This window comes from Phragmites australis, chromosome 3 (genome assembly GCF_958298935.1).
Source record: "Phragmites australis chromosome 3, lpPhrAust1.1, whole genome shotgun sequence".
NCBI lineage: Eukaryota > Viridiplantae > Streptophyta > Magnoliopsida > Poales > Poaceae > Phragmites > Phragmites australis.
Genome location: NC_084923.1, coordinates 18,464,717 through 18,481,618, shown reverse-complemented (window position 1 = coordinate 18,481,618; position 16,902 = coordinate 18,464,717). Strand labels below are relative to the sequence as shown.

Sequence of the window (16,902 nt, the reverse complement as noted above, 5' to 3'; positions counted from 1 at the left end):
AATTGAAGTGCGAAAGCTCATGGCATAAAAGATTTATTTAAGGTCTGTTTAAAAAGACCATAATTAAACTAGCTATGAAGATTAAATGAGCTTCACAATTTAAAAAATACTTTTATATTAAAGTATATTTTTCTTAGATAGCACTGATCATAATGAATTTTTCAAGTGGTTTAATAATTTTAGGACATGATATTAATTAACTGTGATTTAATTAAACTAAAACATAATTAATTAATTAGCTTTTAAAAAGTATTTTATTGAGTTTCAATATTTTAAATGTAGTTCATGCTCATAAGAAGCTAATGCAATTTATTTCATGATTTTTAGAGTTTGTATGAATTAACTACGAAATACATAAGCTATCAATAAAATTAATTAAAACAACCTCTAATGAACAGTAAATTCGGAAGGTCTGGGTTGAACTCGGAACCTTCAGGTATCAGAACTTCCAGGTGATGGTTCTCTATTAAAAATTGTTTGGATTAACCCGGAATCTCTGGGTTCTAGCAGAACACGAGTTTTTCGATAATTCGTCGGCCGATTCAACTTGCATGTCTCTTTAAATTGAGGATAAGCATGTTTGGTAATAATGCATGAATTCTAAACCTAATTTACCCACTCTACAAGCTAAAATCACTAGCTCTAACTCCTTCAAAACTCCTCATACTAGCTCCATTTTAAGAACACAACGGTGCATCATCATTTTCAAGAACGTAGCTCCTAAACTCGAATCCAACCAAACCAAACCTGCATTATCACTGAGGGAGCCTAGAGAACTTACTTAAGGTCCTTTGCCATGGTTGGTGATTGTCAGTTGGGGAAGAATCGGAGAAAATGGCTCGGAGAAGAGAGACCAAAGTGCTGAAATTTTTAGAAAAGAGAGGGGTGACAAAAATTGATTTGCAAAACCTCTAAATCTTCATGTATGCAAGAAAATCTTGGATGGATGGGGAGCTAGGGATATAGGAAAGGCAATGGAATGACATGCATATCTCGATTTTTGCTTCTTGAGGGTAGATTTTTGAGAAGTGAGAGAGAACTTGAGAGAGGAGAGGGAGCTACTACCCTTTTTTGCTCTTTGGCTGGTTGGAGTGAGAAAGAGAGTGTGTGTGAAAGAGAGGGAGCACGATAGGTAGTGAGGGAGTGAGGTGGAGTTGCTGGTCTTGCAACCGAGTGAGAGAGAAAGAAGTGGTGGGACCGGCACTGGGTCTCACACTTTACAGTAATGAAATATTTCAGCTGAAATTCTATTCTTTCTCTCTCATTTTCCTTCTCTCTTCTATTTACCCAAAAAGATGCTCTAGTGCTCTATAAATTTTAAGAATTCTTGTGCAGCGATAATAAAATGAGATGAGGCCAATTTAAATTGGACTCACCTACCATGCCTATGCGGGATAAAAACTAAAAGAAACTTTAATATTAAGTATTTTCATAACTTTAAACGCAAGTTAAACCACCAAAAGAATCTAACAAATAAACATGATGCTAATGATGCATACTTATTCTTAATGATATAATTACGATTTTGGAGACGTGACAGCTATATTATGAATTGATTCTACGTGTATGAAATATGTGTGTAGTTGCTAGTAGTATAAACATGAGAGATGATATAATCCTACTAAAATTTATAGGATGAACCTATGATAGATTACCTATCTAAGGCTATCTCTAGCGGAGTTGTTTTTGAGTGCTACAGTACCTGATACGACCTTTGTACGTCCGCAAAAATGCTCTAGTGGAGTCGGCTTTCACTGCTACAGTGATATGGGTGCGAATCGGGACGGAGGGAGGAATGGCAAATTTGCGGGAGGGATAGAGCTTCCACAACACTGTCTATAGATGATGAATTTGGATTCGAAAGAAGAGAGTAATAGAATATAAGAAATAAGTTAATTATTAGAGATAAAAAAATTAAAAATACTATATAGTACTAAGAGATATTATATAATATTATAAAAGATAAAATTTTAAAATATTTGTTAGATAGCCTAAACTAGGTTGAACCTAACACCCTATGTTGGACATCTGGCCCCAGTAGAGTGGATAATAAAGCTGTGATTATCGTCTCAATTATAGCCGGTGAGACATGATTGCTCTGTCACCCCTAGCTTGGTACTACTTTGTGGCTCCCACCGGATCATGAATCGAGTAGGAAATCAAAGCACCAACTGACTGAAACGAGTCTCTCTCCTTAGTTATGGTTTCTTTAACGAACCTATGAACAACTTTTTTATTCCTAGTCAGCTCGTTGCTTCTTGCCCTTCCTCTCAACGTCGTGGACAGTAGGTCTGCTCCTCTGTATTGTCTCTGTTTTTGTTTATATATCGTTTTAGTCCTTGGAACATAAAAAAATATTTGTAAAATTAGGTTTTGTAAAAAAATCTAATTAAAATCAGATTTTATGTAAAATTAATGCAAAATACTTATAATTTTATGTTACTAACCACAATACTTGTAGTTTTGTATTACAAATAGCATAATACTAATAGTTTTGTATAATTCACTCAAAATATTACAATAAATTCTTTTATATCTATGATATATTTATCTCACTCGATTTTTTCTATATTCAATTAATAACACCTATGCTATCAATTCACCACACTCATTCAATCAAAATTCTATTTCCCACTTACTTTAATATGGGCATTTTAGTAAAACACGCTGAAATTCTACTTCCCACTGACTTTAATATGGGTATTTTAGTAAAACACGCTGACTAAGGTAAAGGTTTTAGAATGAAAATGTGTGAAGAAAAAAATCAAAAGAAAAAAGAAAAAAAAACACCGAGACGGCCAGGTCATCGCAAACCTGGGCCAAGAGAAAATAGGCCCATCCACGCGTACGGCCTAAAGGGCCTAAAACCCACTGCTCTCGTCTCTCCCACCTCCGCTCCGCAGCCGTAGCAACCATCTCCTCTCGCCGCCACCGCTGCCGCACCGTGCAGCGCCTCCGATCCTCTCCCCGAGGCTTCAGTACCCACTCATCTCCCCCGAATGGCAGCGGCGGCGGCTAGGAGCCTGCTTCTGAGGCACCTCCGCTTGGCGGCCGCCCCGTCGGCGGCGTCCGTCAGGCCGGCGGCGGCGCTTCAGGGGGCCATGTGGGGGCGGCGGTCGATGTCGTCGGAGGAGGCCAAGGGGTCGTTCCTGGACAAGAGCGAGGTCACCGACCGCATCATCAAGGTTGTCAGGAACTTCCAGAAGATCGACGACCCCTCCAAGGTACATACTAGTGTGTGTGACCCTCCCTCTCCCTCCGTTGGTGGTTAGCTGGAACGAGAGTTGCTTGGACGAGACGCTGAGTGTGCCATTCTATTTCTAGTAACCATTTCTTTGAATTTTGTTTTTAAGATGAGAATTTAGCGTAAAACCCAGAAGCTGTTGGGTGGACGGATCTGTGCTCATTCTTCATTCTAGATAGGCATTTTTATGTAGGGTGGTCGGACTAATCGTTAGACGAGTTGTTTCAGCTGGACGGCATAAGCTCTGCAGGTTGTGATGTCGTTTATGCGCGTCGCTGTGCAAAGTGTGCTTCTGTTTATCCACATGGATAGCTGGTGAACTTTAGCTCTTATCACGTGGACATTTTAGCACTCAGGGTAATTCCCTAATTGCTATAGGTCTTTTTTTTTTTTGCGTGCAGGAGCTGTTAATAAACACGTTTTCCCCCTTTGTGTTGCAATGACTATGTGTTTTAGATGTAATCGGAAAGAAACATGGATCATATGTATATGGAGAAGATACTCTAAAAGTGGCTATACTTAGAATTTGATATTTTACAAAAAAATTCATCTCCTTTTTGGGATTTTGTTTAATTGTATGTACGTTTTAGGATTAGCCTTCTTGGCTATGGATCAGTCAATTGGTCTAATTGTACCTGGTGTTAATGTGAACAAAAACTTCTCTTATTTTTCTTGAACAAGCAATTTAGCTTGAGGACTTAGATTTAGACTACAATTAGGAAAGAAGCTAGCTGCCATGCAAGCATCTCCTCTTCACTTCAAATCTCACTCTTCTCTGCTGCCTACTGGCGGAGTCGCACTAGCCCAAAGCCCCAGAACACCAAGAGAAATCAACCACTTAAATCTTAATAGCTTGTGCTACCAAATTGTATGGCATACAATATTGGTAGGTACACTAGTTAGGGTGAAGGCATGAACACCAATACTTCATATCTTCGTATAGGAGGCAAAGATAAATTAAGGCGTGCACTTGACATGGTGAGAAAAGCAGTGTCACTTACTCACTTTACATGTCCCTATGAATGTAGTTTATGTTAGAAATGTTTCCAATCATGCCTCACTCATATGTTAGCACGGAATAGGCTACATACATATGTACAGAAAAGGGTGAAAATTTTAACCATTGAATATGTTTTTCTTCCTCATACAAATGTAAGTAACATTGTAAAATGTGCAGCTAAAATTTTGAAACTTCAACTACTAATACGAGGAGATAGATTGGCCAAGTAAAAGTATTACTGCAATATTCATTATACTTTCATTGTACCATGCTTTTGCAAAATCATATTATAGACATTAGCTGTCAAATTTGTGCCATGCTTGTGTTCAAAATGCAGTGTTCTCGTAGGCAGTCGCTAACGCGTCTAGACGACGACTAGATGCTATTCGAGGGCTTGGCGTCCAATTTAGTCTAGAGCTTGGCGTCCAATTTAGTCGAGAGCTTGGCGTCGAGTCTAGACAACGATTAGACGCTAGTCACAGGGTGATCGTCTGTCTACATCTAGCGTCTAGGTGAACATTGCCAAAATGACATTCGTTGCATACATAAGATTAAGGACATAATACAACTTAATCAGGAGTGAGGACCTCGATCTTATTTCCCCAACTGACTAGACAGCAACATCGTTGGTGACTACTCCATAATTTTATTGCTGCAGCTACTTGTTATAAATGTGTTTAATCATCGTTCATGCTTGCATTGGTGTAGTTCATGCACTTGCATGATCAATAGATCCATTCCTGTGGGAGGCCTAGCTCACTGGGGCAATCATGAGATGCAGCATTTGCTCCATTCGTCTTGTGTGCCTGCTGCTCATGTGTGGCGCCCATTGCATGGGCATGCAGATGGAGTTCCTGCCGTTGCTTTTGTTTGCGTTGCTGCTTAATGCAACGCGGCTTCATGTCTGGACTACTGGTCCTTGGAGGGTTAGCTCCTCTAGTTATTTGGTGGTACGCCTTTGTGTGTGGCAGGAAAACCCCGGTTCCTCTGCTGCTCTGCTTTGCTGGCAGCAGAACTGTATCAAATTGTCGCTGCTTTGCCGGAGCAGACCTTGGCAGATTAATGGTTTGGTCCAGAATTCCATCATTGCTCAAAAGTGGCCATGCTTCCACTGTCTGTGCATTGGCATTTCTGTTTGCAATGCAATCCCGACTGTCCAGCCGATAGAACTGTGTTTGCAGGGGGGCGCTGGTGGTAGGAGTTGCCCTGACATGAGCGGGATGATGACATTGGTATCTTTTCATAGTGCTGTTGAGGACTTCCATGAGACGAGATGCAAGCTCCTCGATGATGGCCAGGTCATGCAGCTCATCAGCTTTGTTAACGCCGATATCCTGCAGGATCTCTGGTGGAAGCCACCGGTGGATGTTGTTGAGCTCCATCATGTGGTAGCCAGCCATTGCTAACTGGGAGAAAGGAGACGTGGATGCGATGGGGCTAGGAGATATGGTATTTGGTAGATAAGGGCGATGAGGATGTGTTGAGTGCATGGGGATGGAGGGGAACTTGGGGAATAAATACCAGAAGGTAGACAAGAATTTGACATGATTATATTGTTTTCTTGATGTTTTGTGGTTTTCGGCCTAGCTTATGAGGTTATCGTTTCTCTTACATGTGTTTTGTGTGAGTAGTATGTTGGTATCTTGTTAAGATAGCTATATTTAGGAGCTTATGGGTTTGCTTTCTTTACGTTTCTTAATTTCTGTTAGCAGATATTGTGGTTATGTAAACACTCCAAAATTTGGAGTGTTAGTAAATACCCAGAAATAAATAGTTAACTATTTATTTCTGGGTATTTCTCTGAATTTTGGCAAATTTATTTGGATTTGGTAATTTAGAAACATGCATTTCATATCAGCAAACAAGTTTTTGAGAATTGGTAAATTATGGAAATGTAATAGTAGACTCTTATCGGTCTCTAGTATTTCTGAGAATTTTTAAAGATTCTTTTAAGTGAATTTTATCAGCAAACAAATTCATATGAATTTAGGGATTTAAAACCGTTTAAAAAGAGAAAGAAAATATCATCACTGTGCACTGGCTGCGAACTGTGCTTCTGCTGATCCCCATGAATAGTTGGTGAATTCATCTCATTAACCTGTGGATTTTGTATTATGCCTGAAGCTGTTAATTGAAGGTCAAGGTGGTACTAATGGTACTTGCATAATTGGGTATGCTAACAGTGAGCGCCATTGTGCTGCACTACCGAAAATTTTAGATAAACATGACAGTTCAGAAATTGGTGCTCTATGTACGATAACTGCGGGGAATCAGCAAGGATCAGTGAGTACTGAAAATCGTTCATAATAGCCCTAACTTTGATCTGTCAGCAATCTAGTTTGCTGCGTGTTATTGTACTAATGTGTGATGGAGCAAGAAAACATATGCACACCAACAACAAAGCCTTTTAGTCCCAAGCAAGTTAGGGTAGGCTACAGATGAAACCTACATGATCTAATTAAAAAGATGACAAGAAAACAACAATAATATTAAAGGTATAGTAATAGTAAAATATAGTAAAATTAATAACAGTACAAGAAGATGATACATAAGTTATGGTTATGATATGTAGATTGTTAATTTTCACGTGCTTCTATCTATTGATAGTTCTTTAGGAATATTCGATTCTTTCAAATCTCTTTCCAGACTTTTCTCATGTCAGGTTGACCACTGTTTTTCTTCACTTTATCAGCGCGCTTTAGTATCCCACTATGCATAAGTGACTCTAGAGGCCTCCGTTGGACATAAGAAAAAATTGCTTAGGTTCAGGTTTTGCAGCTGATAAACAGTGAGTTATTGCCTTGATTTGGAACCTATACCTATTTATTCTTCAGATATTTGTACAACTCAAATAAGTGAATACTGTTTAGACATGAGTGTTTAGTTGCCATATTTGTGTGTAAGCTTAAATAGTTTATGCTCAAATCCTGAATCAGTTTATTTTCCAACGACTTGTAGGTGACACCAGATGCCCATTTCAAGAATGATCTTGGCCTAGACAGTTTGGACGCAGTGGAGGTTGTCATGGCCTTGGAAGAGGAATTTGGTTTTGAGATACCTGACAATGAAACTGACAAGATTGACTCCATCAAAGTTGCAGTTGACTTCATTGCCTCACACCCGCAAGCAAAATGAACAAACGAATTGCCTGCTATAGTTGTTAAGTTTTATTGTCATGAAACCTTTTTGGAACGTTTTTCTGCAACTATGGATCGTCTGAACTCTGGACTAAATAAGATGTTTGATCCTGAGAAGGAACAAGTTTTCTTTTATGGGGCTTTCACCTCTCATTAAAGATATAGTTTCGTGCCCAGGGTCTGCAGATGTCAATGAAGCACTCCTGAACAGTAGTGCCATTAGTACATTATCGAATGGACCATTGTTGAAGTATCATGCATGCTTTGTAAGTATTATTTTACATAGGTATCCTCTCTATTTGCTTGGTATAGTTTTTTCTGCTTTTGCATTGCTCAAAATGTTATGCAAATCATGACTAATTTGGTGTTTGCCGCAAAACACAGCAGACTCTAAGAACACTGCAGCATGAGTCTAGCACATTAATGATTTATATGTTAAGATGCCGATTATCGTTGTTCAGTTCTCATGTACCCAAATCGTTTGCACTGTATTTGCACGAACAACAATCGTATATATGTTATTCCTTTTCCACATTGCATTTACAAGAACGATCAGATCCAACTTATTGAGCATTGGCTCTAGCAGTGTACCTTCCTGCATTGTTACAACGTAAACAAGTTGATACAAGTGAAGGTGCTTGCATGTAATGTTTCATGCTTGCCATGACCATTGACTGATTCACGTCTTAGTAAGTCCATTCATGTGGCAGTGCGAGCTCCGGGCGGGCATGAACATCAAGATATCTCTGCAACATTTGGGCAGCCATTGCTTGCATTTCTTGCTGCTTTCTGATCATCGCCATGGCCGCTTGCTCTCCACGCCGGTGCTTCTGCGCTCGGCTCTGCCTCATCGGCTTCACATCTGCGTCCATGCATGCAATTGGACATCATAAGATAAGCACGTCGATCTCGAGAAGTTAAGATTTTTCACTGCGTTGTGATTTGTGAAGGGAAAACGCACAAGAAAAAAAAAACTAAGAACATGCTCACCGTTGCTCGGCGACCTTGCTGCCTTGGCCGTGCGGCGAACGGCCTCGGTACGCGGCAGGAAGACGCCGGTGCCACCGCTGCGGCACACCGTTGTTGGCTGAGCTCTGCCGGCGAGTGGCCTTGCCGGTGCAAACCTCGGCAAGGCAGCCGTGGGGTGTAAAACCAATCCATTCCTTAAGGCCTCCATGGCCTGCCACGGCACGGCCGGTGCTGGCAAGAGCGGCGTCGCAGCCACCCTCTGCAAATTGCCGCCGCCGGCTATGGCATCCCTACTACCCAACCTACGTGCAATATTCACCTGCGGGTGGTGGCAGGATGCCATCTTTGTGGCACCGCCGAGGACGCCGGCGAGGCGAGCTGCAAGGTCCTCGACGCCGCCAAGTAGCTGCTGCTCAGCGGGGCCTATGATGCCAATGTCCTCAAGGATCTCCCGTGGCAGCAGCCGGTGGACGTCGTCGAGCTCCAGCATGCTCGTGCGCTGGTAGTCAGCCATTGCGAGGTGCGAGCTAAGCGGTGGAGATGATCAATGTCGAGAGCTAGCTAGATCAGCGTGCTTTCTATTGGAACTTGGAAGTGCAGCGAACGTAGAGGAGCTCGAGGGAGGAAGAGAGGCTCTTAGCTGTGAAAATGAAGGGGGTAAAACGAGGATTTTTATAGATCAGCTGAGATAGGAAATAGGAAATCAGTTATTAGACATGTTTTCTTGTCCTGCATTGCACTTTTGGTGGTCTTGCTTAATTTTGTGGAAGTTTCTTGTGTGTTGTATTGATAATGTGTTTTATATATACCTAAAAAGAAACATGGATCGTATGTACATGGAGGAAATTTTCTGAAAGCGGCTATATTTGGAACTTGATGTTTTAGATTTTTTAATTATATTTTTTAGGTTTTGCTTAATTTGTGGATGTTATTCTTGTGTCCTGTCAAATGAACAATGCGCATCGCGTGTTGTCGAAGAGAAACATGGATTATATGAGCAAACACGAAAATACCCATATTTATTCTTAGTGTCTTTGATTCCTTCTCTCTCGCTGGAAGCCCTGAAAAAAAGAAGACTATTGGGTTAACATTCACTACCGTACCTTCTCTACCTAAGGAAGGACCCAAGGAATGAGCAACCCTTGACATTTTTGAAAACCTACGAACAAATATTTCTGAAAACTAGTTAAACAACTTACAAAGACATATTCAATATTCATATGTGATTTGTTCTGATAGTATTGTTGATTTGTCGAGATAGTAGAGTTGTTGAGTTTTCAAATATACTAATATGCATGCAATATAAATATTATTTTGTTTAAAAGTAAATTTTACAAAAACTACATATTGGTTGGCAAAACTATCATAAAACTACAAACTGATGTATTATTGTATCGTAAAACTATAGATTTAAGGAGTTATCACTACTTACACAAAAGATCATCTGTGCTCCCTCTTTATTGCCAACAGCGATTGGCCTGCAAAAATAAAAGATTTGTATTAAAAAATAATCGACAGTGATAAAATATTACTACCAGTTCACAAGATCCGATTATCGATCCACTACTACAGAGCTGGCCTTATATGCCGGCCCATCACTGCCAGTTCCTAATGAGCCGGCAGTGATCACTGCCAGTTCATAAACCGCGCGGGAAGAATCAGCCGTTGTGGCTTATGAACCGGCAGTGATAAGGGTCATCACTGCAGGTTGATGGATTGAGCCGGCAGTGATGCTCTGCTCCCTCATCACTGTTGGCTTAATCCACCGATCGGTAGTGATAGCATAACATCACTGCCGGCTGGTTAAATGAGCCGGCAGTGATGTCCCAAATATATAAAAGTCATCATCTCCTTCCGCAAGCTCGAACACAACAGAGACAAGCTCTGTTTTTACTCGGTAGCGGCTATTTTTGCTCACCAGGATCTTGGTGGATTCAAAATTTTAAGGAATCCTCATGCCCTAGGTGTTCCAAGGTGTGTAACTTCCTCTCCAATCCATTTCTATTTGAATTTTATTTGATAAATTACTCTAGATTTTGAATTGATGGAGATGAACTTATGGCCATGATGTTTTGAGACAATGTAGATGCAATTATATCTCATTTATGACATGGAAGCTTCAATTATGGTAGAAAGTGTCTTTATTATTGATTTACATTAGCTATATGTATAAGCATATTTATTATTGATTTTTAATGAATTAGAAAATTTAACCATGATATTAAGGTATATAGCAAACTCCAATTATATTTTTTATACTTTAATTAATTAGCAAGTTTCAATATAGTAACTTTAGGTATGAGTATATTTATAGTTGATTTTTAGTAAATTAGAAAAATTAGCTATGATATTTAGGTATGTAGAAAGCTCCGATTATATTTTTTTCTTTTTAAATTAATTAGCATGTTCCCAATATGGAAATTTTAGGTATGAGCGTATTTATTTTGATTTTTAATGAATAAGAAAATTTCACCATGATATTTAGGTATGTAGCAAGATACAATTATATTTATGTATGAGTGTATTTATTTTTCATGTTTCCTTAATGAGTCATAGATAAGGTGTTGAATAATAAATAAAATTTTAGGGATGACACCAACAAATACTCATCGGAAACAGACGCGAAAGCATGCAAAAGGGGCTCCTCCAACCCGGGCCAATTGCCGGTAGGAGATGACGAGGTAATTTATTTGTTGGTGATCGCAAAATGATATAACTGTAGATGGACAAAAGATGGATGTACGATGCGAGTCGTGTGAGCGCAGAGTACAAGAACGAAGTGGATTGTTTTCTGGTACAAGCCGCGACGCACAAGTCAAATACACAGTCTCAATACATGTGCTGTCCATGCGTCGATTAAGAGAATAAGAAGCAGTTCTCCACCATCCAATAAATAAATTTCCACTTGATGCCAAGGGGCTTTATGCCTAGCAATACATTGAAAGAGATCGTACAGGAAGGGCAATACATTGAAAGAGAAGACGAAGATAAGTGCACCGATATGCCGGTAGATGAATACATCGATATGCCACCTGCCAGAGATACGTTGGCCGATGATGATCTAGAGGAGATGTTGGCCGACACCGACGTTGATGATCTGAAGCAGATGTTGCGCGATGGGGAGGGAAACTTCACCAATGAAAGCGAGTTTCAAAAGTTCCAGTGTATGTTAGAAGACTTTAAAACACTGTTGTTCCCGGGTTGCGAGAAGGAGCACACAAAGTTGCATACCATGCTTTCACCACCGCAATTGAAGGCAAGCAACGGGTGGTCTGATACAAGCTTCACATGGTTGTTACTGTTCTTGAAGAAATTGCTTCCAAAGGAAAATGTGCTGCTAGAAAACACATACCAGGCAAGTAGGTTGTGTGCCCATTGGGTTGGAAGTACAGAAAATTCATACATGTCCATACGATTGCATGTTGTATCACGGAGAGCATGTAGACATGCAAATGTGTCTCGTCTGTGGTGCAGCACGGTACAAGCGTGACGGTGATGATATTGATAGTGAAGGAAAAAAAGAAAAGGTGTCCCGTGAAGGTGATGTGATATTTTCCTATAGTCCCCTGTTCAGAGCGTTTATTCGTGAACAAAGGCATGCCAAACTGATTCGATGGCATGTCGATGAGCGCAAGGATGATAGAATGTTGAGACACCCCTCTGATTCTACAAGAAGACATCGATAGGAAATACAAGAAGCACTTTGCAGAAAATATGAGGAATATAAGATTTGGGTTGAGTACAGATGGGATGAATCCATTCGGCAACATGAGCAGTAATCATAGCACTTGGCCTATGACTCTATGTATCTACAACCTTCCTCCTTGGTTGTGTATGAAGCGGAAATACATTATGATGCTGGTGCTGATACCAGGGCTGAGGCAACCTGGCAACGATATCGATGTCTACCTGAAACCATTAATGGAAGATTTTGTAATACTGTGGAATGATGGTGTGCAGGTTTGGGATGCATACAAATTAGAGAACTTTACCCTACGCGCAATGCTATTCGAAACAATCCAAGATTGGTCAGCCCTTGGCAACCTATCGGGCCAGACTGTCAAAGGCTATTGTGCATGCGTGCATTGCTGGGATGAAACAGAAAGCTTGTGGCTAAAGAACAGCCAAAAAATGATGTACCTAGGTCATCGTAAATTTCTTCTCAAGGATCACCCGTACCGCAGCAATGGGAAAGTTGAGACTCGATCACCTCCTAAGCATCGCATTGGGAGACAGGTATATGAGATGGTAAAGGAACTTAGGGTTATCCTTGGAAAGGGACACGGGAGTACATCGGTTCCGAAATCTAATCTTAGAGCTCCTATGTTCAAAAAGAAATCTGTCTTTTATGACTTAGCATATTGGCCGAATTTGGTGGTTTGACACGCAATAGATGTCATGCACATTGAGAAGAACGTGTGTGATAGCTTGATTGGTACGTTACTAGACATACCTGGTAAAACAAAGGATACACTCCAAGCACGGAATGACCTAATATGTTTGAAACTCAGACATGATCTACATCCCGAAGAGATGGAAGAAGGCAACAAATATCTTGGCCCCACAAGCTACAATCTGAGCAAGGCGGAGAAAATTGCAATGTGCAAGTGCTTACATGGAATCAAAGTTCTATCTGGTTACTCCGCCAACATAAAGAGACTAGTAAACATGAAAGACTTGAAATTAACTAGCATGAAGTCTCATGATTGTCATGTGATGATGATACAAATGCTTCCAATTGCAATTATAGGTATTCTACCACCGAAGGTCCAAAACCCAATCATAAAGCTGTGTTCACTCTTCAACACGATATCACAGAAGACCATCGATCCGACCAAGCTAGATAAGCTACAGGAAGACGTGATCAAGACTCTATCCTAGCTTGAGGCGTTGTTCCCTCCATCGTTTTTTTGATATCATGGTGCATCTCATTGGTCACATTATGAAAGAGATACAGATTCTTGGCCTCGTGTTTCTACATCAGATGTACCCTTTCGAGAGGTTCATGAGTTCTTAAGAAATATGTTCGTAACCGAAATCGACCGGAAGGCTGCATGGCCGAGGGCTGGGAACCAAGGAGGTCATTAATTTCTGCGTCGACTACATGAATCTCAAATCGATTGGTGTGCCTGTATCTCGCCATGAGGGGAGGCTACAGGGGAAAGGGACGATAGGTGCAAACACATTCCACACTAACGACCCCGTTTCATTCACGCAAGCACATTTTGCAATTCTGCAATAATCAGTTGTAGTGGACCCGTATGTTGAAGAAAACCAGAAGATGCTACGCACCAGAAACCCAGGGAAGTCCAAGGTTTGGATCACGCGAGAGCACAGAGATCATTTTGGCGCTTGGTTACGCAGACAGGTGATACATAAGCAGATAGAGTGTGCTCAGTTGAATGTGTTGGCTCACGGACTGTCTACTACAATCCTCACATTCCAAGGATATAACATGAATGGCTATATATTTTATGCGAGAGCTCAAGATAATAAGAGCTCTAACCAAAATAGCGGTGTCCATATAGATGTCTACGACTGCAATGGAAATAGGGAGACCTATTACAGATTCATAGAGGAGATCTGGGAGCTCGACTATAGAGTGTTACAGGTTCCTCTTTTTCGGTGTTAATGAGTCAGACTCTCGGGGGTGTGAAGATCGACAAGTACGGTATGACTACAGTGGACCAAAAACTCGTTAGATACAAAGAAGAACCATTTGTACTTACGAATGATGTTATGAAAATCTTCTATGTTAAGGACCCGGACCCGGCTAACAAGGAGGAGCGCCACGTGGTTCTTCAAGGAAAAAGAAGGATTATCGGAGTAGAGAATGTTGTTGACGAGGAAGACTACAATTAATTCGACGCGCTACCTCCTTTTAGAGAGGACGTCAATCTAGGTCCCATGGAAGACATCGACGAACCTCCCTATATATGTTGTGATCATAATGAAGGACGAATCGTTAAGACAAAGTAGCTAAATTGTATTAATTACTATGTATGAATTTGTTTTAGATGCAATTATACCTCACTTTTGTTATGGAAGCTTCAATTTGTAGTATATGGGGGAAGATATATTTATTATTGACCAAATTGCTTTTTGATTTTAGGTATATACAAAAATTAATTTTGGTATATAGCAAGTTCAAATTTAAATAAATATGTATTAGGTCTGCTAGGTTAACTTAATGTTAATAAATATAGATAGTACAAACTCAATAAAAATCACCTGAGTAGCGTAACGCTTTGTTTAGTATTACTTGGTGTAGGGCTTGGGTTTGAGTCTCTGCACGCGCGCGCGAAACTAAAATAATTTTTTTGCACCCCACGGTACCAGCAATGAAAGGGGTTTCACTACCGGCGACATATTAGGCCGGCAGTGAAACTACTTTCACTGTCGGTGTACTTATATGAGCCGGTAGTGAAAGTAGTTTCACTACCAGTTGTCCTAATGAGCCGGCAGTGAAGATACCATTTCACTGCCGATGTTCATATTGAGCCGGCAGTGAAAGTCCTCACCTATAAAATAGCTCAACACCCCGTGCCCTTTGACACTTAGAAAATTTTTCCCGTTCCCTGTGTCGTCCGCCAAAACGCCTCCTGACGCCGAGGAGCCCACGCCACTAGAGATGAGCCCATGCCCGCTGTCTGTGTCCTCCTCAACGCCATCGTCCTCCTCCCCGCCGTCGTCGCCGTCCTCCTGCCCGGTGCCATTCTCATCCTCCTCGATGTCATCATCCTCCTCCTCACTGCCGTCACCCTCCTCCTCCCCGGCGCCATTCTCGTCCTCCTCGAAGCTGTTCCCCGTCCTCCTCGACACTGTCGTCCTCCTCCCCGACACCGACCGCATCCTCAATCCCCAACATCGCCTTCCTCGGAGTCGCCTGCCTCTACGCCACCGCCCCGTCCCCGAGGCTGTGTTCCTCCACACGGTCGTCCCCATCGCTGTCATCCCCGAGCTCCAATACATCATCTCGGTCAGTACTCCACCGCCCGCCGTCTCCCTCCACCTCCCAGATGGTGTTTGTGGTTGTAGCAAAGTGATAGTTACTGTGAGGTTAATGCTTGATTTGGTAATTGAGTTCTGGTTTCACCACTGGGTGGTTTAGTCAATTGAAATTGAGCCGAGTGAGCTTGGTTCTGGTGTTTAGAAATTTGGTGCTCAGGCAATCGATTGGTGGTGGTGCTGTGTTGGAGGTGTTTATTGACTGTATTGATTTTTCCTTTAGCCGAATTGCACTGTGAGTATTTCGGTTTTCTCCTCCCTTTCATTTCTGCTCCATGGATGGCTTGGTGATATGTTATATGATGATCAAATGAAACACTGAGGTTGGGCTAGATGTCTAAGTGCAATAGGTGTTAAATCTATTTGTTCTCTGTTGTTGGATTGGCACAGATTCCCTGTTAGTAGTGGTGCATTCCATTGTTCAGTCCCTGTGCTTATTGTTGGTAGTCTGTACATTGCCAGTTAGGCTTGATTCCTGGACTAGGAGCTGCTGTATTTGTTGATTTAATTAATCTTGTTTTGATTGAATTCTGGAAGAGTAGGAAAACCTCTGGTACTGCTATGATATTTTGCTAATAGGTTAGTGTTTGTTTCTCAAAGAGTAATTCTCTCCCTATCAGCTTTTATGTCCAGCAGCATTGTCTAGGAAGAAAGCTCAATTTCAGAGAATATTTTTTTCAGTTTTACATCTAGTTGTGATCTTAGCTTCTAGCCTAGCTTGTGATGTGTCAAATGGACAATTTGGGATTAGGATATCGTAGTCCTGGGGCCAATTGTTATATTTATCTGAGAGCAATTTTATTCAATCATCCATATGTTGTTCAGTTTATTATCTTGCTTGATGGGAGGTGATTTTGCTTCTGTACTTATGGCACTTACATGTATGTTCATGTTCAGTGTATATGAACTACTTTGTTTCTTGATTTTTATATTCGGGTGGTCCTCAAGCATATTTTGCAGTCGCAAATGATGAAAGGAGATAACTATTTACCATACATATGACTGCAAAGCTCGACTGGTATGGTTATTACACATGCACCTTGCACGTCTTTTCACTATCCCAGTCGAGCTTGCAGTCATATATAATTATCTTTATAATATGATACGGATCAATCAAATAATAGACAGTTTGTTGGATGGTGGTGGCATATGATGGTGGTGCCTGATTTTTGTTTTTGTTTGTTGCTTTTCTTCTTACACCCTAACGTATAGATATGTTTACTATTGATTTCGTGGGTTCGGAGAGGATTCATTCTTCTCAAGTCAGTATTTATGCCAGTCCTACTAGTTTAGAGAGAAGTTTCTCTCAAGACGAGGTGGACGCCCTATCTGAGGTTGACCTAAATAATTTTCGTTTAGCCTAAGTTAATGCTAGTTCTTGTTGTAATCATCATTATTTTGCTATGTAAGATAATGCTAACTTGTAAGAACAATGTGTCAATTGTCAATAACCTTATGCCTATTTTTCTATGTTAGATGTGATTTTTTTTTTGTTAAATGTGGTTCTAACGTGCTCAATTACAATATTGTATGTGTATGCATTC

General features: G+C 40.8%; 1 protein-coding gene across 2 annotated transcripts; it reads left to right on the top strand.

The window, feature by feature from the left end:
• Positions 1-2,843: 2,843 nt before the first annotated feature.
• On the top strand, positions 2,844-7,670 carry LOC133912522 (acyl carrier protein 2, mitochondrial-like). Of its 2 annotated transcripts, none has more exons than XM_062355306.1 (2): positions 2,844-3,224; positions 6,369-6,622. In XM_062355306.1, the coding sequence occupies exons 1-2, from the start codon at positions 3,000-3,002 to the stop codon at positions 6,549-6,551; spliced, it is 408 nt and encodes a 135-aa protein (XP_062211290.1). In that variant the 5' UTR covers positions 2,844-2,999; the 3' UTR covers positions 6,552-6,622. The 2 variants fall into 2 exon arrangements, with proteins under 2 accessions (XP_062211290.1, XP_062211292.1); XM_062355308.1 differs by lacking the exon at positions 6,369-6,622 and adding an exon at positions 7,203-7,670 and having other exon boundaries at positions 2,859-3,224.
• The last annotated feature ends 9,232 nt before the right edge of the window (positions 7,671-16,902 follow it).

What these genes read in the sequence shown, in the direction of transcription:
- LOC133912522 (XM_062355306.1), top strand. Translation starts at nt 3,000, where the DNA reads ATGGCAGCGGCGGCGGCTAGGAGCCTGCTTCTGAGGCACCTCCGCTTG. An exon ending in AGATCGACGACCCCTCCAAG is followed by an intron (nt 3,225 to 6,368) that starts GTACATACTAGT and finishes TTATGCCTGAAG; the next exon opens with CTGTTAATTGAAGGTCAAGG.